Here is a 22,622-nt window from a genome sequence, read left to right as displayed (position 1 = left end):
CTTTTCACTGAATAAAAAGGTGCCTTTATAAATTATGTTAGCCATTGATTGTATTACATAGACTTACCTCAGCAGCCCTCTGCTTAATTCTAGTAGGAAACCTTCATGAGCAGAGGCTTGGAGTGTGGCGCTAGTCTAGAGCTCCTTAGGGTGTGTTGTTAGACCCTGTAAAACTATCTCATTAACTTTCACAATTTTCTTTGAGCTGATTGGGTCAGATGTTCCTCTTCCCTGGACACACAAATGCAATATTCTTGCTCCTCCAAGGTCATCATAAGAACTTAAGTTCTCTGTAAGTTTGGAAATTTAAAATCATTTGCATAAAATGTTGAACAGTCCTTACACATAGTAAGCAGTGAATAAATGTTAGCTGCTGTTTCATTGTTGTAACTGTCATTATTGCAATATGTGCCTACTGTGAGCAAGGCAACATTCATACATGGAATGTGAGACTTGATGGCTGATCAGTCATTTTGGGTCTTGAGCTGTGAACAGATAGCGCCTTTATAAAACTAAGAAATATATACTTCCTACTATACGATTGAAGAACATAGAATAATAAATTCTTGAACAAAAAGATACTAAAATAATGAAACCATTAACTATGCTAACCGTGATTTTCGTTTCGCATGATTTAGCAATGTAGCCAGCTGATGGAGTTATGTGGAAGAATAGCACCCAGCATAGTGCCTAGTTCGTACTGCTTATGTATGTTGGTTGAATGAATATGATAGGTTGAGACTCATTACGGAGGCCGGGATATATACATGCCTGAGTAAGCAAGGCATCTAAACGTTACTTAATGGTCAGGGAGAAGCCATTTCAGAATTTTGGACAGGGAAATGATGTAGTCCATTGCTTGCTTTAGACTGGAAGGAAATGTGCAAAAAGTTATATTTGATGACTAGACTATGGGTTTTTTGCTTGTTTGTTTGTTTTTGTTTTTGTTTTTTAGTTTTCTTAAGTTTCTAATAACTTACACCCTTCCTAAAGTTTCTAGAGCATGCTTCTGAAGGTGACAGAGGCTCTCTACAGGGAGGTTGGGAAATGAGTGGGGGCAGTGAATTTGAATCTGGGAAAGGCAGCATAAATACTTTGAATGAGATCTCCCAAGGAGTTGTCCTTTAAGAGAATCACTATTTTAGAAAATCCTTGAGTATCAAAATCATAGAGTTTAGAGCTAAATTTAGCTGACAGGCCCTCAGATCTAACCTTCTTCCAACCCTCTGTTCTGGATGAGATCAAGTGAATTCCTCAGGGCCCTTAACCCAGGACTCCTGATATCTAGTCCATTGCTCTCTCTGGTATATAATACATTTCTGCTGTGGGGAAAGGACGTAGGCGGACTCTTAGGGAGGACTGGCCTGCATAGCTTCATCTTCTTGCACCAGCACAGGCGAATGGTTTCATGTCATCTCTTTCAAATGCACAACTTAGCTAGCTGTTCAGGCAGGTTCATAAGTATAAGCATGAAAATCTCCCCACCTCAGAGGTAAATCACTAAAATATTTTGTCGTATTTTCTCACTAGTCTTTTTTTCAAACATATACTTCTAAAATTAGAATTCTATTGTTTTCTAGCTTGTTTTTTAAAATTTAATATACCCATTTACTTATAGGCTTAAACTTTGCATGAATATATCATTTAAAATGCTCATGTAATAGTATTCCATCATATTGATGTGTGTGTGTGTTTACATACACATACACACATTATGCAAATATATATACAATGCATATATAATTAAGTCTCTATTGTTAGATAAATAGTTCTCAGTTTTTCAAGCAAGCTGCTATTTCCTAGATGCACGTGGCATCAGGAGGTCTAGGAGACTTTTGGTCATTCACACAATATTTCAAGTAGTTAAATATCTATGTTTGCTTTGTACCACCTGGCTGAGAGCAGCTAGTTCGAGGACGGAGGTTGCGATTTGGCACGGAGCATGTCATGAGAGGAAGGCCTGGGCAGGAGCTAGTGTGAAGGGATGTAGTTCTCCACAGACCACTTGAGTTCCAGAAGAAGAGGGTAGGTGCCAGGATATGAACGAAGATGCTGAATAGGAAGAATTTCAGTATTTTCATAGGAATGGCTCTGTTTTCTTTTTCTTTCAATTTTTAATGTTTATTTTTGAGAGAGAGAAAGACAAAGTGTGAGTGGGGGAGGGGCAGAGAGAGGCAGAGACACAGAATCTGAAGCAGGTACCAGGCTCTGAGCTGTCAGCACAGAGCCCAACGCCAGACTCGAACTCATGAACCATGAGATCATGACCTGAGCCAAAGTTGGGTACCCAGTCAACTGAGCCACCCAGGCGCCCCTGTTTTCTTTTTCTGGTCCACCTGACCTTTGCTCCAAGACTTAAAGCTAAAGCTGTTTTGTGAGTTTGTGCTTCTTCCCCCCAGTAGATTTACTAAGTGTTGGTTAAAAGGCTGGGCACGTGAGCATCACTTCAGATACTTCCAAGTTCCAACCTAACTACTTAAAAACTTTTGAACAGTATTTTTATGATTTGTGGGTTACCCTGCACATGAATAATAAACATGTTTTGTTGGCCAAATGGAAGTGAAAGGGCAAACATTGACAGGTTTGGTGACTTATTGAATGTCTTTAGGAAAGGACAGGAAGGCATCAAACATGACCCAAGGGCTACGAGGGCTACAAGCCCTACAAGAACTGGTGAAGTGAGGAGCAGTTGCCGAGTTGTGGGGAAACCTGCAAGGTGATACCTGAAAACTGTTACATTTCAGGAACTTCAGGGACAACGCAGAGAAAACTGTGTTGATATTTGTGGGTATCCTGAACACACCCTTACCTTAACCGGTAGTTTTAGGGCTTAATGCTTTAACCTGTCTGTGTGTACTTCTAAATATCAACATGGGTAAATTTGCATTTCACATGCTCCTTCTTCAGTTGAAAACAATTGATTATGTAGGAAAGGGATGGTACTATAAATCAGGTTTTAGTTCTGCTACTGATTTACTATATGACATTGGACAAGGCATTTCACCTCTCTGGTTTCTAATCTATAATTAAAAGGATAATTACTGGTTTAAATAATTTTTGAAGTTCCTTCTGAACCTAGAGCCTTTATTTCTAAAACAAAAAATGACCCCTGAGGTAGAGTTGGCTCTACTTTCTTGAATTTGAAAAATTAAGCAAAATGCTGATCTCGTAGATTCATATAACTTTTAAGTGTAGCTTCTTGAAGGTGTCCCTCTATCAACTAAAGAACAAATGTCTCAGTTTAATATATGACTGCATCAAAAAAAAAAAAAATGCAACCACAGTAGGTGACCAAAGGGGATAAGTAACTTTCAGGAATTTTGAAAGCCCAGTAGTATTTAGTATATGCTCTCTCAGCATTAAAAAGGTCACCTTGCTAATACATGTTAATTTTGAAAGTTGAATTGACCTTTGGAATTTTAATATCAACCTTTTTTGGTGTGTTTAGAGGTTGGAGCAATCACAGAAGAAACGGAAGCCTGTGATTGGTGGAGTTTGGGTGCTGTTCTCTTTGAACTTCTTACTGGCAAGGTGAGCAGTGACCTGGACATTTAATAAGTTTACCCAGATGCTACCTGGATTTCAAATTGAGAGCATTTAGCCTTTGCCTTCAGTTGTTAGATCAGGGAGGAAATAGGGAAACCTTCGATATAAAAAAGAAAAGCAGAAAAATGGAAGCTTATCAAGATTCCAGATTTTTTAAAAAAGTGGATTGTATTACATTGACTAAACGATCAGATTCCATTAAATCATAGTGTGAGTGTGCAGAAAGATGACGAAACGTTCTTTCTCTCCATTTTCTATGATGCAGTTTCGACGGCGTTAAGTCTGTAACGTTCATGTAAGGATGTATTAGAATTCTCTGGATGTTTTAAACATCTTGCTGGAAACCAGGAGGGAATTCTCATTTTAGAAAATTAATGTAGATATAAAAGGTAACATTAGCTTTATTCTCAACACTAAATTTTTCCTATCTGTTCTGGCTTAAGGACAGAATTTATACTCCCTCTGATCAATAACTTTTAAGTAAGATGTTTGAGGTTAATAGACTTTAATAGAGTGTTGTGCACATTGCCTCCTGGGAGGAAAACAGAGGAAATGAGCAGTAGTACTTTTCTAAGTAGTCAGTCCTCTACAGTAAATATGCAGGTAATGCTGAACTCTTAAGATTGTTGTGGATTGTTACAAATCACCTACACATACAATTAAATCATAAAGTGCCATAAATGTAGAAATCGTTATTATTAACCAGTTCTAAACTTAGAAGGTTTTTAAGACCATTAAAAAATCAGAGATACCAACTCCCTTTTTAGTTTTCTTGTGTAATGTTAGCTTTTCTATTATAAGCTGTTCGCTGTATAACTAAGGGAAAAGGGCTAGAAGCCTAAGCTTATGATGTGATTTTGATGACTGCCTTCATTTCTGTTAGATATTCTGTATCTCGTGGCCCTTGTCCTAAACTGCTTAGGCGACGCTGTGTTGATCACTACACCCCCAGTGAAGATGGTTGTTAAGCTTTCTGTACTTTGCTGTCCATAAATCCTGTGATAGAACAGAAATGATGTTACTTGGGATAAGAAGTGTACCTGATTGATTGTTTCAGACTCTGGTTGAGTGCCATCCAGCAGGAATAAATACTCACACTACTTTGAACATGCCAGAATGTGTCTCTGAAGAGGCTCGCTCACTCATACAACAGGTAATTTAATTGACCTATATTGACCAAGCATATCAACCACGCAAATTAGCTGACTACGTAGCTCCAAAACCTTAAAGAAATTAGTTTTGGGCAAGAAAGACTCATTACTAATTACACATTCAGAACTAATACTGTGCATGGTTAGGCCTCTGCTTTTATTTAAGTGTTAGTGAGGTCAGAGAGAACAGTTAAAACTTATTGGTATTTCAGTGTTTTTTTCTCAAAAATCTAGGCTAATGTTTAATTCCATATATTTATATAGGTGTGAGATTTAAGTATCATTTTTAGCTTGTCTGGAGCTGCTCTGTTTTTGCTATTCCATTTTGTAACCATATGAATGGTTATTTTCTTTCTTTTTTTAAATGGCTATTTTTAATCTCTAATTCATATTTAGAAACTTAGGAATAGGCAGTTCAGGTTGCTTTGCAGAAAAGTGGTGTTAGAAAATCTTGCGGAGTTCGATTACTCCTAGCTTCATCGATGGAAGTTGGGCATTGATGTCAGTTAATGCATTTTGGGTGGCTTTAAAGAAAGAGACTATTGATAATTAAAGTTCAGTATCTCAGAGGTAGGCTTGGAGCTCTAGTGAGCTTCTTAAATTGATTCCCCACATTGAAAATGTTCCTCTAGTTTTGAATAGTGAGTTTTGGTGAGTCTGCTGAGGGTTGTCAGCATTGGGTAAGATGGGCACACAGCAAATCAGCAAGAATTGTCAGGCCTAGGATCCTTATAGTTTTATGAGAAACGTAAGGGGGAAAGTTACTTGAAAAAGTTCAAGAACTAACATTTTTGTTTCATGAAACCTGAATTATTATTTTTCTAATCAGAGAAAACGAAACTTAAAAAAAAAAAAAAGAAAAAGGGGAGGAGAGAATATATTAAGGAGAGAATGACCTAGTATTTTCTTGAAGAGTAATGAGTGATTTGGGTTCCATTCAACAAATACATGCACAAATATGGGCAAGACATAGTGCTATAAGCTATAGAGGTAAGACTGACAAGTAACTGTATCACTGATGGGTTTGATAAAAGCTGTCAGAGGCTTAAAAAATACTTGGCCAGTTAAGATAAGGAGGGGTTATAACTGATACGGTGATAGTATTAGGAAAGTTTTTATGTAGTGAATGATATTTTTGTGGAGCCCTCAAATTTTGGCATGACAAGGTGGGATGTTGGGGAAGTAGCTAGGTGGATCGAACAGCTTCAGCAAGGAAAAGATTGGTCCAAAAGACCCAAATTAGGAAATCAAAAGCTTGGTTTATCTGGAGTGGAGGCATAAATGTAGGAATGAGTCATAGTACTAGATGAATGTGGAAAGGTAAGTTGGAGTTCTCTTGTGAGGTTCTTTTATCATGATAACCAGGGAAGAGTGATTCTATTCAATTCAGCAAAAATAAATAAGTAAGTAAGTAAGTAAGTAAATAAATAAATAAATAAATAAAAATAATAATAATGGATATTTGGAGTTTCGGGGCCGAAGATAAAAGGATCAGAGTTGTGCTTCAGGAAGATTAAATTTTTCCGGGGAATATAACACAGAAAGAAACATAACCAGGTTGGAAATAATGAGATGCGAATACCATTGAGCACTTTGCAAAAGGATTAAGAGGTAATGCAAAGACACAGAACGCATTTCATTCTAATGGGGAAAAAAGGACAGCTACTCATTTGATTTCATCTTATTTGTTGTGGCACAACATGATAAATTCCAAATATTTGTTTTGTAAATAATTTGAGGAAGGCTAGCAAATGCTATTTTTTTGTTTCTCACCTTAAAGTTGTTGTTATATAATACTGAGAATAGAATTCCCTGCATTAATTTATAAAGGCCTGCTGCTCCTGTCTTTATGGGAAGGTATGTTATAAAGGAATCTTGGCCTAAAGTATGTTAAATCTTAAATCCCCCAATACAGATATGTCTATATTATATAGTAAATCAGCATTCTGTCATTGGCCTAAGGAAACTACCATTCGTGTTGAGGAAACATCATCAGGAAAGGGAAAAGGGGTCTCTTGACATGATTAGCAATTTGTCATTTTGACTTTTCCTCTTCCACTACCTCACAGGTCATAGGGGTCACTTTTTAAAAAAAATCACAAAATGATTTATATGGAAATAATTATTCTGCTTTGGGGAGATTTTCCCCTCTTTGGACTTCTAGCTCCTTGCTTTCTTCCTAGACTTCATAATCCCCTGTACCTGTTGTTCAGTCATCTCAGTCACATGAATGGTGCTAGAGTAGACATAGTTACATTTTAAATGCAATTAAAAAGAAGATGCTTACATTTTACAAACCCTCAGAACATGTATGTTTGTACTTCACAGTGTATATTTAGTTAATTATGACACAGTTCTTTTGTCACTTGAAAAATGTTACATGAGAAAAAGTCCTTCAAAACAAATTTTTGTGTCTTCGTTGCTTAACTTTACTGCCTGAACATTCTTTAGGAGGAAGGAGGCTGGCAGTGACTCTTTTTGGTTTTGCCACTGGCTGACACATTTGCTTGAGCAATAGAATCTTTATGTGGTCTCTCTTGAGGCTGGTATAGTATTTAAAATGGCAGGATAGGGGCACCTGGGTAGCTTAGTTGGCTCAGTTGGTTAAGCAGTGACTCTTGATTTTGGCTCAGGTCATGATCTTGTAGTTCAGGAGTTTCAGCCCCGCATTGGGCTCTGCATGACTGTGTAGAGCCTGCTTAGGATTCTCTCTCTCTCCCTCTGTGCCCCTCCCCTGCTTTCACTCTCTCTCTCTCTCACTCTCTCTGTCACTCTCCCTCTCTCTCAAAATAAGTAAATAAACTTTAAGAAATAAGTAAATAAAATGGCAGGATAAACAAGATAGTCATGGGTAAAATAATTATATTTTTGCCTATAAATTTGTATTTGCAAATTTGTAGCAAAGTTCATGAACTAATTAAATTGACTTTAGTAATAGGCAAAATTGGAACCTTTATTGGAATTTCATAATGAGGTCATGTTTTGGAAAGAATGGGAGTGGAAAAGCCAATTGTAACAAGAAAGAACTTTTTAGAAAAAGTATATTAATTTTTGAGAAAGAGAGCAAGAGTGCATGTGTGTGCATGAGTGGGGGAGGGTCAGAGAGAGAAAGAATCCCAAGCAGGCTCCACACTGTCAGTGCAGTCTGATGTGGGGCTCGAACTCATAATCCGTGAGATCACGACCTGAGCCGAAATCAAGAGTTGAACGCTTAATCAACTGAGCCACCCAAATGCCCCAAGAAGAAAGAACTTTTACATGTTATTATGTGTACCGAAATATATAAAAATATGCTATAGTTATATTTAATTCTTACCACTGTTTGATATTTTAAATTTATATTAAATTGTGTGATGCCTTCCACATTTCAATCAGTTAGACATGGATTGTCAGATTTTGAAAATGGATTTGATACATTTGGGATATTCTTAACAGTGTTTGTTTTATAATAGCAGCTTTTCACTTAACACGATTTAGCAACATCTAATATTAAAATTTTTTGAACAGTTAGCTTTAATAAATAGTGATTTTGAATGCTAGATACAATAATCTCAGATGAAAAGATTGAATACAGTCTTTTGAAGTATATGCTTCATGCCCCTGTGTGTTTGGTAATATTACAGTGAATAGGTTCTTGGCATTTGCAGATTACATACTCATGAGGCAGTGTAATGTTATGTTTAAGAGCATGCATTCTAGAGCTGCAGTGCCTAAATTCAAATCTTGTCTTTGCTACTTACTACTTGTATGATCTTAAATAAGTTACTTAATTTCTCTGAATCTGTGTTCTCTCATCTATAGAGAGAATCGAATAGTAGTTATTCATAAAGTTGTGAATTAAATTAATTGACCTATGTTAAACACTTAAAATAATGCCGGGTGTACAATAAGTGTCACATAAACGTTTATCATTAGTACTGATAGGGCAGTGTTTCATAATATATAGTAATTTGTATTTGCTGAAGCATGTGTTGAATTATAGGGCTACTAATGTTAAGAGTGAGGCCGCTGCTGGTGATACAGGTGAAAAGGCCTAAAAAAATAGTGGACTGGCACATAATAGGAAATCAATTGGTATTTTTCATACAAATAACTGAATTAATCATGAATGAAAGAAAAAATAGAAATAAAAATAAAAAGAGAAGAAACAGAAATTTTGGCTGAATTTGAATAGTGGGATGTCCTAAATGCATAGAAACATTAATGTAAAGAAGTCATTTAAAGATTTACAGTTGCAGTTGGTTAAATTCTGTGGGAAAAAAAAAGATTTACTATAGGAATATTCTCAAATTTGAATGGCTATAGCCATATGAGGAAGTTGGCAAATTCTCTCTTGAGAAAGGAAGTTATAACATTAGACAGAATTGGCAAAAACAGCCATTTCAGTGCTCTGGAAATTGATCAAAGGGACAGGACAATCTGAAAAGTGTTTATGCTTGAAAAACAACCAAACTTTGGGAAAGAGTGGGAGTCTGTGGCATTTTTGCCTGGGCTACTCTCTTTTCCCTGCTTGTCAGGTGTGAAGTTTCTTCCAGATTGAAGCAGGCCATGAGGGCCAACTGTGAGGTTGCATGCGTGTGTACAGGAACAAGGAGATGTCCCAGTTGAAAGTAAAAACCAAGGGAGATTTGTAAGTGTCCTAAATTTTTACTGTGTTCTACACATCAGCAGATGACAAGCTTTAGGGGCTCAGGTATTTGAATATAACCTCTTTTCAATCACAGGTTGAACACTTAAGCTATGCAGACACAGGATGATCCCCAGGAAGTGAAGCTCAAAAATAAAAACAAAAGAATGAGCAGAGATAGCAACAGCTGCTTGTAACAATGTGGTGGGAGAAGCAGCTATACAGATCTAGCTGAAACAAGTTAACAAAGAACAAACCAACCAACTGCCATGATAACAGTCTTCTTGGGAACAAAGTCAGGCTCTAGAGTTGCTAAAATATATCATCCAAAATATCCCATTTTCGGGGCGCCTGGGTGGCTCAGTCGGTTAAGCGTCCGACTTCAGCTCAGGTCACGATCTCATGGTCCGTGAGTTCCAGCCCCGCGTCGGGCTCTGGGCTGATGGCTCAGAGCCTGGAGCCTGCTTCCGATTCTGTGTCTCCCTCTCTCTCTGCCCCTCCCCCGTTCATGCTCTGTCTCTCTCTGTCTCAAAAATAAATAAACGTTAAAAAAAAAAATTAAAAAAAAATTCAAAATATCCCATTTTCAACAAATATTATATGATATACACAGAAACAAAAAAGTGTGACTCATGTGCAGGGAAAAAAGTGGTCAATAGAAATTGACTTTAAATGTCCCCAGGTTGGATTTAACAGATTTCAAAGTGGTTATTATAAGTATGTTCAAAAACTGAAGGAAGCCATGTTTAAAGAATTAAAGAAAAGTATGACAACAATGAATCAACAAATAGAAATTCTTGATGAGGAGATATAAAGTATATATAAAAAAAGACCCAAAATTCTCAAGTTGCAAAGTACAATAATTGAAATGAAGAATCATTGGGGGGAGGGGGTGGAATTCATTAGAGCGTATCTATAGCAAATTTGAGATAGATGAAGGAAGAAACAATTAACTTGAAGATAGAATGATAGAAATAATCAAATCTGTAAAAAAGATGCCCCAAAATTTGAAGAAAAAGAACAGGGCTACACAAACCTGTAAGACAATATCAAATATACCAGGGAGTCCCAGAATGAGAGGAAAGAGAGAAAGGGGAAGCAAAAGTATTTGGAAATGTAATGGCTAAAAACATCCCAAATTTGGTAAAAAAACATTGATATGCATCCAAGAAGCTCAATGGACTTTAATTAGGAAGGTATACCTGGTCAAATTGTTGAAAGGCAAAAACAAAGAGGACGCTCTTGAAAGCAGCAAAAGAGAAAGCGCTCATTGTATACAAGGAAACGTTAATGTCTGACTTCCCATTAAAAATGATGGAAGACAGTTTACACTTTAAGTTATAAAATAAACAAGTCACGGAAATGAAAAATACTGTATAGGGAATATAGTAAATAATACTGTATGGTGACAAATGGTGACTACACTACTGTGATAAGCATTGAGTAAAGTCAGATTGCTGAAGCAATGTGTCATATGCTTGAAACTAATATAACATTGTATGTCAGTTATACCTCAATAATAATAATAATAATAATAATAATAAGGGGCGCCTGGGTGGCTCAGTCAGTTAAGTGTCCGACTTTGGCTCAGGTCTTGATCTCACGGTTCATGAGTTCGAGCCCTGCATCGGGCTCTGTGCTGTCAGCTCCGAGCCTGGAGCCTGCTTTGGATTCTGTGTCTCCCTCTCTCTCTGTTCCTCCCCTGATTGTGCTCTGTTTGTCTCTCTCTCTAAAAAATAAATAAACATTAAAAAAATAATAATAATAATACCAGTGGGAGGCAGAAGACAGTGAAGTGACATACGCAAAGTGCTGAAAGGAAGTAACCATCAACCAAGAATTCTCTATCCAGCAAAATTATCCTTCAAAAATGAAGATGAAATAAAGAAAGTCCCAAATAAAGACTAAGGGAATTCATTGCTAGACTTGCCTTACAAGAAATAATGCAGGAAATCCTTCAGGCTGAAAGGAAATCACACCACATAGTAACTTGAATTTCTAGGAGGAAATGAAGAGAACTGGAATGGTAAAACATGAGTCACTGAAGACTATTTTTTCCTCATTTTTCTTCTCAACTTCTTTTAAAAGACGTAAGATTATATGAAACAATAATTATAACACTGTGCTGTTGAGTTTATAACATCCAGAAGTAATATATTAGGTATATGACAATAATAGACAAAGGGCAGAAGGAATGGAGCTATAATGGAGCAAAGTTTCTACATTTCACCTTCATTAAGTTGGTATTAATCTGAAGTAGATTGTGATAAATTAAGATGCATATTGTAATCCTTACAGCAACCACTAAAAAAATATATAGTAAAAGAAAATTAATAGAGGAACTGAAATAGTAAAATAAAAAGTACTGATACGAAAGACAGCTGTAAAAGAGTAACAAAAAAAGACAGTAGATGTAGAAAACAAGTGGCAAAATGGCAAATGTAAACCCACCACACCAATAAGTACAATGAAATACGAATGTTTAAACATGACAAACAAAAGGCAGAGGTTATTAAACTGGATTAAAAAAAAAGTAAGATTCAATTATCTTCTGTGTATGAGAGACACAAATAGGTTAAAAGAAAAAGGATGGGAAGAGATAAACCATGTAAATGGTAACCATAAGAGAGCTGAAGTGGCTCTATTAAATACCAGACAAACTAGCTGTGAAGACAAGAGACTTACTAGAGACTAAGACAGAATTTTCATAGGGATAAAAGGGTCAGTACAATAGATGCATATGCACCAACAGCTTCTATACATAAGAAGTGAAATCTGACTGAATTGAAGGGTAAATAGGCAATCCAATAATAATAAAAGGAGGTTTCAATACCCCATGCTTGGTAAATTAGAAAATCAGCAAGGATACTGAGAAGACTTCAGTAACATTATCAAACATCTCTGACATATATGGAACAATGATTACAGAATGCGTTCTTAGCACATGTATATGGAACATTCTCCAAGATCGATCATATGCTATACCACAAAACAAGCTTCAGTATTTAAAAGGATTTAAGTCATACAACATGCTCTGATCATAACAATTTAATTCTCATTCAGAGATCTGGTGAGTCCACAAATATTTGGAAATTAAACACACTTCTAAATAACCTATGAGTCAAAGAAGAAGTCTCAAGAGAAGCTAGAAAATGTTTTTGATGGAATCAAAACACAGAAAATATCAAAATTTATCAGATGCAGCTAAATCAGTTCTTAAGGAAAATTTATGGCTTATAAACTCCTATATCCGAAAAGAAGAAAGGTCTCAAATGAAAATCTCACCTTGCACCTTAGCAAACTGGAAATTTACTGTGTTATTAGAGGAAAGATAAGTATATAGATCAATGGAATGGAATTGAGAATCCAGAAATAAACCCTTACATTAATGGTCTATTAATTTTCAATAAAGGTGCAAAAAGAATTTGATGGTGAAAAATAGTCTTTTAAACCAATGTTGCTGGGAAAATCAAGTCACATGCTAAAATCAAAATGAACTAAGACCCTTACTTTATACCATATGTAAAAATGAACTCAAAGTAGCTCATAGATGAAAAATGGAAGGCAAAACTAAAAATTGTAGAAGAAACCATAGGAGAAAATCTTGATGATCTTGGGTTAGGCAAAGAGTTATTAGATATGACACCAAAAACATCCATAAAAGAAAAAAATTGATAATGTGGGCTTCATTAAAATTAAAAACTTTTATACTTCAAAAGATAGCAGTCATAAAATGAGAAGACAAGCCACAGAATGGAAAAAATATTTCAAATCATGTAACTAATGAGGACTTGTATTCAGACTATATAAAGAACTCTTATAGTGGTACCTGGCTGGCTAGGTCAGTAGAACATGAGAGTCTTGATCTTGGGGTTGTAAGTTTGAGCCCCACGTTGGGTTTAAGTAATTGATTATTTTAAGTTGATTATTTTAAGTAATCACTTAAAATAAAATCTTTAAAAAAAAAAAAGAAAGAACTCTTATAACTCAGTAAATATAAAAATGGGCAAATTATTCACCAAGGAAGCTACATGAAAGGCTTCGAAGGCCATCCAACGATGGTCACCATCATTACTCACCAAGGAATAGAAATTAAAATTATAATAAGATGCCTCTAATACCCACTAAAAGGTCTGTAATCAAAAGATAGACTGTATTGAGTGTTGGTGAGCATGTAGAGAAACTGGAACTCTCATATATTGCTGTTGGGAATGTAAAATGGCACAGCTATTTTAGAAAGGTTGGGCACTTTCTTAAAAAGCTAAACAAATATTCCACATGACCCAGCAATTCCACTCCTAGGAATGTCCTTGAGAGAAATGAAGACATGTTTACACAAAGACATATATGTGAATGTTAATAGCAATACTATTCATTATAGCCTCAGCCTGGAAAGTCTACATGTCCATTAACTGGTGAGTAGATTAACAAAATATGTTCTATCCAAACAATGGAATGCTACTCAGAAATAAAAGGGAACAGGCTTTGATACCTGCTACAACTTGGATGAATCTGAAAAACATTATGCTAAGTGAAAGAAGATAACTGCAAAAGGCAACATATTTTATGAGTCCAATTACATGAAATATCCAGAAAGGGCATATTTATAGAGACAGAAGGCAGATCATTGTTTGCCCAGGGCTGGGGATGGAAATGACGATTAATGTAAACATCACGAGGAAATTTTTTAGGGTGATCAAAGTGTTCTAGAACTGGATTGTGTGATGGTTGCACAACTTTTTACATTTACTAAGTAAGAATCATTGAATTGCACACTTACAACAGATGAATTTTATGCTATATAAATCATCTCTCAGTAAAGCTGCGAAAACAAAATTTGAGGATGCATGAACGTTTCAAGGCACATTCTTTCAGCATGCCCATGAAAGGAGTAACTGGATCTCTCAGATTTTGGCACAGTATCTAATTAATATCATGATGTGCTTTGGAATAGGAAACTGATGGGTATTAACTGTCCTATTATACTATATGAGCTTGAGAGAAACAAAGTGGGTTACTCAAGGTCATGTTAAAAATCAGTTGAAAGCCGTAAACGCAGATATCCCCTACCACCCCACAGCTACAGCGGTGTTAGACATAGCTCCCTTTCAAGGAAATCTCGTCATTTGGCTATTCATCAAGTCCACTTGTCACTGGGGTTGAATTGAGCAGTTCTTTCCGTTCATATATTTTTGTTTTCCTTTGATTCACCAGTTGGATTCCTATTACTCACTAAGTCCTTCTTTTTTAGCTCTTGCAGTTCAACCCTGTGGAGCGTCTTGGTGCTGGAGTTGCTGGTGTTGAAGATATCAAATCTCATCCATTTTTTACCCCTGTGGATTGGGCAGAACTGATGAGATGAACAGAATGCAGGGTTATCTGTGCACATTCTGATCTTCTCTGTGACAGGCATCTCCAGCACAGAGGCAGCTCTGCCTCACAGTCACTTATGGAGCACCAAGACATTGGGATAAAGACCTTTAGAGGAAACGGGGGAAGAAAAAGGCTGAAAGAGAACAGTTCCTTTACCATGACTCTCTGGACAAGATACTGGCTACATTTGCAAGGGGCTTTTATGTGCAGACCTTTAACAAAGGTTTGATCTTTATTTTATCTGCATTTAGTGTGGCAGATGGGTTGTATGCCCAGCTGAAAGAAGAATGCCCTTCAAGAACTTCCTCTGAAAGCTCCAAGTGTACATTTAAGTGTTACTTGAAAGGAGGACCTTTACATGGCAGCTAATAGTGCTTTCTGCTAAGCAAGATTGGTTTATATGATCGTAATTAATATTTGCCGAATAATACACTAAAAGTGCTTCATGAATAGTGTCATCTATGGAGCTTAAAAAGTGAGAAAAAAAAAAGGATATATACATCATGTCTGATAGAAAACACGCACCATGATGCTGTATAATTAATATGTGCTGAATGTGGTTCCATACTATCTCATGCTTTCTGAAGTCCACGTGAAGAGAAAACTCATGTTGTCAACTTTATACTTGGTTGGTTGGTACTGCTTATGGAAGGGTTCGTATAAACACTCACTGTCTCTCAACTTTATCCTTCTGCGCCCTACGCCCTTTGCCTATTCTCTCATATTCGATTCCCTTTTCCTCCACTAGTACATATGCAACAAAAAGGGAAGGGAGTATTTATTTCCCCAAATTGTATCCACTTAATAAGGACAAAGAAATCATGATTATAAAATAAACATGGTAAAAATTGAAATCTCTCCTTTATTTAATTGCTTAAGTTTTTTGTTTTGCTTTGTTTTAGAAGGGTCTCTCATTTTGGAATGTTAACAATTTCTGCTGCTGCTTATGCTTGACTTCATTTTAGGTTTTTGGTTTGGTATACTAAGAACCAAAGGATCTCATGTAAATGGAATTGAATGGCAATCCTATTTTATTACTTAGTGATGAGATTTCCAGATTTGACCTCCTAATCTACTTGACATTATATAGAAAGTATATGAGTATTTATACATCTACGAATATTTGTATTTATTTCTTTATGTTGCTAAGATAGCTCCTGCATTCGTGCCTTGTTTGTAACAATTTACAAATGTTTTAAAAGCATTAATGTCTCTCTTTTTAAACTTTATCCAAAGATGAAAGAATAAATTACTTTTTTCGGAGTTAGGGGCCATCAGAAGTAATAGAAGTCTTCCATATTTTTAATCCTCCGAGTTTTTGAGATCGAGAGTCGATTCCTACTCTAGGAGCATCTATACAGTTTCCATTTGCCATCAGCTAGGTCCTCCCATCAAAATAAATGGAAGCAGAAAATGCTTTAGTGAAACAAAGGAAATGTGCAAGCATTTTTTCTTTTTCTATTTTCCTACTTCCCCTTTTTCCTTCTGGTTCCCTTATAACCTGAACCTCAGACGAAGGACTGCAACAACACCAGGATGGGGAGCGGGTCACCAGGATCAAAGCGCAATCAAGATGACATCACTCCCTGGAACTGGATTTGGACTCACCAACTCCCTGGGCTCATAACAGGAACTCATGCAGGTGAGACTGAAGAATGACTTCCTGTGTAGGACCGGTAGGAAATCTGCAAGTACTTAGAGCTGGCCACTGCAGAGCTTCCTTCCAGAAGTGCCCTGTGACAGGAAAGTAGGACCTCACAACTAAGGGGAAGCTCCCAGCCCTGCCACATGATTTTGGTTCCTTGGATTCAGGACAGTAATGTCAACAGATGGTTGCTGTGTCAGTGTGTTGACATAGCTCCATTGCTTCAGCTCCCTTTTTCTCTCTATAGATTTGATTGGAACTTGTGCTTAATGTAGATGTATCATTCGTAATCATGGTGGACTTGAATTATTATAGTAGTAAACACATAGGATATGGCTTTGGGGTGATGAACCCAAGTCTGTTTTTATTTGATGATGTGCATTAAAATATTAGTATTTTTAAATGCTGTGGGTGATACTGCTTTTTTGTTTTTTTAAATTTTTTTAATTATTTTTTTTAATGTTTATTTTTGAGAGACAGAGCATGAGTTGGGGAGGGGGGCAGAGAAAGAGAGGGGAGACACAGAATCCGAAGCCGGCTTCAGGCTTTGAGCTGTCAGCACAAAGCCCAACGCAGGGCTCAAACTTAGGAACCCTGAGATCATGACCTGAGCTGAGGTTGGTCACTTAACTGACTGAGCCACCCAGGTGCCCCTGTTGTTTTTTATTTTTTATTTTTATTTTTTTGAGCATATGTCCTGTGGGTCAAAACATGGAAGAACTTACCATTTTGTATTTTTCATTTGATTTTTTTATTGTAGGAAAACATACATAATATAAAATTGACCATTTTAACTACTTTTAAGTACACAATTTAGTGGCATTAAGTACATTCCCGTTTTATCCAGCCATCACCACCGTATGTATATCTCAGAACTTTCTAATTATCCCAAATTGTAATTCCACCCATTAAACAGTACCTTCTCTTTCCCGTCCCCCTTCCTCCCAGCCCCTAGTAACCACTGTTCTACTTTCTATCTCTATGAATTTGACTCTTTGAGGTCTCTCATAGAAGTGGAATCCTATAATATTCATTCATCCTTTTGTGTCTGGCTTAATTTCACTTACAACGTTTTCAAGGTTCATTCATACTATAGCATATATCAGAATTTCATTCCTTTTTAAGGCTGAATAATATTCCACTGTATATATAGACCACATTTTGTTTAGCCATTCACCTGTCAGTGGACATTTGGGTGTTTCCACCTTTTGGCTATTGTGAACAATCTCATTATGAACATTGATGTGTAAACATCTGTTCAAGTCAGTACTCTCATTTGATTTTATATTTTTATATGAAATTACCAGTGTCATTATTTTATGATGCTTTTTATAAGCAGGTTGTCAATAATAAGTGTGATATAATGCCACCTATCTTAAGATAGGATATGAAAGTCTACCATTTCTATTACACAGAAGTAGAGTTAAGCTCCCGAAAAGTGAAAGAGAATGCTATCATTTTAGCAATTCAACTACGACATGAGTTAAAACTTTTTGAGACATAGTACTTTTCAACTTGTTATAACTGAACTCTTGATAACATATTTAAACTGCCTTTTAAACATTTACTTATTTAGTTATTTTAGAAAGAGAGCGTGAGTGGGGGAGGGGGCAGAGAGAGAGAGAGAAAGAGACAATCTTAAGCAGGCTCCGATGCTCAGCATGGAGCCTGACATGGGGCTCAATCCCACGCACGACCCTGGGATCGTGACCTGAACCAAAATCTAGAGTGAGATGCTCAACCAACTGAACCACCCAGGCACCCCCTTTTAAACATTTTAAAACAGCTACAATTCCTGTTGTGTTTTGACCCTCAAGTTTTTTCTATCATCTCTTATTTCAGTCATTGTGAACCACGATCGAGTTTTGCTTTCATACAATGGATGTATTGAAGAATATAAAATTATAAATAATACTTACACTATGGCCAGAAACACTATATTAGGACTTCATACATAGAATGCCCTCATTGAATTCGGTTGCCCATATTTATGAATCCAAGCAGAAAAAAATCTGACTGTATTAGTGAAAGGCTCTTGGCTTTGCAAGGGGCCCCTTGTAGCATCTTTATTTGACTCACTTAGGGAATGCTTTATAGCAGAAGCCAAGGCGTAAGCTGGATCATTTTTCTTCTTAAGAGTAATTGATTTAACCTCTGGGCTAGCTAAAGCTCTGGATAATGAAGCCTGGTATTTCAGGCTCTTTCTTTGAGGATTGTAGAAAATAATAGAAAGCCTTACAGTCGTGTCCTGGTCTGATCTCTGTGACTTACTAACATTTTTACCTTAATCAAAGAACAATATTCTAGACCTATTCCCCCACTTACAGAATGAAGGGGTAGGTAAGTTCTAAGCTCCACAGCATGTGGACTTTCTGTTTTTCGGAGTGAGCTAAGTTGATAAACTAACATCGGAGAAAGACAAGGTTAGTGCAAATCTTAAATTAGTGCTTAACTGTTTCCTTATAATTTTGTTTTCTAGTAAATACCACATACTTGGGTCGCTGCCGTCTACCCTCTCAGCAGCATAGCCCTCAGTGGTTATGTGGCTATAAAAATTATAAATAGAATGCAATATTAAAAGGTTATTTCTCAGTGAGCTCTACACTGGAAAAGGAGAGTTGAAGGTCCAGAAAGAAGTACCAAGAGGTGAAAGGAGGTTCGGACACACCTACATTTGCTCACTTCTTAGACCTTTCTCAAAAGCTGTGGTGGTATTTCTACCCCTGTTGCCCTCATCCATCATCTGTTATGTGTTTATTTGACTCAGTTCTTTGGCAGGCATAATCAGAGTACAAAATTGATACTTTCTCTTCCTGTTTAATGCAGAACATTAACCTCTACCAGCCTAGGTAATTTGGACTTTTGAGTATTTGATGTCTACTCAGCTCATTTTAAGGATTTCATATGAAGTCCTTATGCTGAAGGGTTACTAAATGGTAAAAGCTGTGAAGTCAGCTCTTTCTAAATAAAGTTGTAAACATAAGAGCAGCAGGGAAATGGGAAGCAAAGTACTGCGGTCACTTTTTGTGACTCGGAATCACTTGTTTTCTCAAGGACAGTAAATCGGAAAGTGGAGAACAAGCTTCCTCTTTGGGAAGATTTACAGTGGTGGGGATATACAGTCAGGTGGCATGGCTTTGCATTTTTTGGCCTTATCCCATGACTTCTTTCCTTGATCCAGGGATCTCACCTCAGGGAGGAAGAGAGGCAGAAAAGATTTGTGGAGGTGGAAGAGAGAAAGTAACTTGAATGAGGTAGTCGAGGGAAATGAAGCAGGGCACTTGTCAGCCGTGCTGGCCCTGGTGTCTGGAGCACTAGAGAGCCTGCTTTGTTGAGCTAGATTTAAAGGGCAATCCTTTGTTCTTCTCCCAGGAAGAGGTAGGCAGAAAGTGAAACTATTCCTGCTATTCCAGGAAGAGAGATAGTGAACTGCCTTTTTGGAAAAGATTAAGTGACAAGCTTGTCAGAGTCTGTTCTGTCTCCATCTCCTTGCTGAAGACAGCTGGTACGGCTGGTAGAGGCCATGAGTGTCTGCAAAGAGTTACTGGGATTTCTTTGGGGCAGAAATACCTCTCGCTGAATGTTGCGAGAAAGAGTGACAAATGAACTCGCTTTCGGTCACGCTTCGAGTTGTTGGTATCCTGTCTTTGTAAGTCCCAAAGAAATTTCGTATCAAAAAGCTATCTCTTCTAGTCATGTTGATCAAATTCCTCCTAGAGCTAATGCACAAGACAGTAGTTCGACCAGCCTCACCAAAAAAAGGCAAATGTAAAGGGGTTCAAATCTATTTCAGCGGTAATGGTGTGGTGTGATGTTGCCTTTTTCACATGGGAGAGATCCATAAAATTGGCTCAAGAGTGACAGATAGAAAACAAGAAGAGAAGGAGGTGTAGTGTTGGCAAAACAAAAGAAAACTCATGCAACTATTCGGTCTCTTGGGCTTGTTCTGGAAAGAAAATGTGTTAAATATTTGAAGAATCTGTCTTCAGCAAAAAGATGCTGAATGACTGAGAGAACTTTAAAACCAAGTCCCCCCCCTTACCATGCTCTCCCACTGTTTTCTCATTTTTTCTTTTTCCTCTCTTCGTCTCCTCTTCATCTACCCTTCTTCCCTGTTCTGGACTTCTCTAGTCACTGAACAAAAGAAATGGTGCCTATCTTCAAGGACCTTGTAAAACCCAGGGGAAGGAAAGCATAAATAATAAGTAGGGCAGAATGTTGTAAGTGTTATAAGGTACAAATAGAGGTATGGTGAGCACACAAAGGAGAGATCTGAGGAACTGCAGGAAAGCTTCTTGTATTGGAGCAGTAGCCTGAAGTTTGAATAGTATTTTTAAACATAAGGATTTTTTTTTAAAGATTTTGTTTGGGGAGAAGGAAAAATTCCAGGGGAACAGCAACAACAACAACAACAAAACAACCAAAACCCAAAAACAATTGTGTGCAAAAAAACCTGGAGATGGGAAAAGTGAAGCTGTGCATATTGTTTTGGCTGGTGTGTAGATACATGTATTTGAAAGGTAAGTCGGGGCCAGATTAAATGCCTGGCTGAGACGTTTGAGTTTCATTCTCTAGGTTGTAGGGAACTAGTGAAAGTTCTTAGCTGACGTTATTGCAGCCTGCTGTTGAAAAGATAATTTTAGGGTTAGAATGGAGAATAAATTGGAGAGAGCATGGTTAGAGGCAGAGAGATCAGTTCGGAGTTATTGCAGAAATTCAGGCAAGAGATAAAGTCCTGAATTAAGGTGGTAGAAAACAAAGGAGGGGGTACATCATTGTCCTCTTGTCCATGTCTCTTGTGTATAGAGTAGAGTTTCCCTATCAAATAATTGCTTTCCTTGTTTCTTGAAGCCAGTTTATACTAGGAGATTATGGATTTGTTGTTTTTAAAATCACCCCCAAGGAATCTCCAGAGAGACAAACCATTGGTTGATAATGATATTGACTATTCATAGCTTAAAACCCCCCAGGTCCCAACTCCATTTCTTTTTATCATTTTGTGGCACTCCTTCCCATCCTTTGCTTTTAAATAGTTGGTTTGCTTTGATATGGCTAGTCCTCCATTCTTGCTCTTAGAAGGCATTACATCCTGCCAGGTGACTGCTCTTTGTCCCAGACCTCTGACACACATTTAGCTTAGCTCAGTGGTTGTCAAAAAGTGGTCCCAATCTGGGTCAAGGGAATAGGGTGATTTTTACTGTTCTTGCAACTTTTCTTCAAGTTTGAAATGATTGCCAAGTACAGAAGTTTTCAGCAAAATGAAAGAAAAAGTGATCCTCAGACCATCAACATTAGCACCATGTGGGAACTTGTTAGAAATGCAAATTCTCAGGCCCTGTCTCGAATCTACTGACTCAGAACTCTGGGGGCTGACACAGACAGGAGTCTGTCTTAAGCTCTTCCCGGTGATTCTGATGCATGGTTAAATTTGAGGACCACTGGCTTAGTTTAATGGAAACTCATTGCCTCTGCCTTGTATGATCTCATGCAACCCTCCTTGAGATATGTGTTTTGGGTTTGAAGACATCTCCCAACACTTAGAATGTTTCCCAGGAGGCTGGCTCAGGGAGGCCTTGCGTCAACGGGACTCACCCGAAGTGAGGACAGGAGGAAGGGAAATGGCAAGGGGAATAGCCAATTGCATAAAGAAAAAGAGGGGGTGAGAGGAGGAGCGCAGGAGGAGTGATTCGGTTCCCTCAGAGACATGCAGCCAACCCTGTCTCGGTTATCTGGATTCAAATAACCCACCCTTTGTTATAGATAGTGCTCTTCTCTCAAATCCCTTTTTGAAATAGAATAAACACAGCATTATACTGGCAATTCTTTTCATTACCCGTTGTATACCTTTGGGTTATTTGCTCCTTCTTAAAGCAGAGCCACAGCGGAAATTTAGTATTTACTCCCTGCATTGTCCAAAATCTGAATGTGAAGATGCTAAGCTAAGTTTAGGAAAGACACCAGAATGTTCTCATCGGATTCTGAAGTGCGGCAGAGCTCTCTCAGCGAAGAGAATAAAGAGTATTCTCTTTAGAACTGAGGGACCCAGCTGGGGGTGCTTTCTCGGTGGACTCGGCTCTGCCTTTTGAAAATGGGCATCAGGCTTCACAGGAGGGAAGTGAAATGTCCTAGATGTTCCCTGAAGGTTAAGTGTGTGCATGGGTGGGGGTAGGGGTGGGGGGGTGCTGTGAGGGGGGTCATCCACTGTCCTCTTACTCTTCACTTTAAGTCTCTGTTGTTTATAAGGTACCTCGATTATTAGGTAAGATGATTCATAAAGTTT

At 37.5% G+C, this 22,622-nt stretch overlaps 1 protein-coding gene across 20 annotated transcripts in view; it reads left to right on the top strand.

Moving 5' to 3' along the window:
- Positions 1-22,622, top strand: part of RPS6KC1 (ribosomal protein S6 kinase C1) — a 317,520-nt gene that overhangs the window by 163,100 nt on the left and 131,798 nt on the right. For 16 of the 20 annotated variants that reach the window (XM_042976412.1, XM_042976420.1, XM_042976419.1 and 13 more), the window contains 3 exons: positions 3,449-3,531; positions 4,604-4,699; positions 16,210-16,339. In XM_042976412.1, the coding sequence (XP_042832346.1) occupies positions 3,449-3,531; positions 4,604-4,699; positions 16,210-16,339 (309 nt within the window). Of the gene's footprint in view, positions 1-3,448; positions 3,532-4,603; positions 4,700-9,214; positions 9,721-14,575; positions 15,552-16,209; positions 16,718-22,622 lie in introns of those variants that run through there. The other 4 variants (XM_042976421.1, XM_007096177.3, XM_042976415.1 and 1 more) reach the window with 3 other exon arrangements.

Source organism: Panthera tigris, chromosome F3 (genome assembly GCF_018350195.1).
Source record: "Panthera tigris isolate Pti1 chromosome F3, P.tigris_Pti1_mat1.1, whole genome shotgun sequence".
Taxonomy (NCBI): domain Eukaryota; kingdom Metazoa; phylum Chordata; class Mammalia; order Carnivora; family Felidae; genus Panthera; species Panthera tigris.
This window is presented reverse-complemented; position numbering and strand designations above follow the sequence as displayed.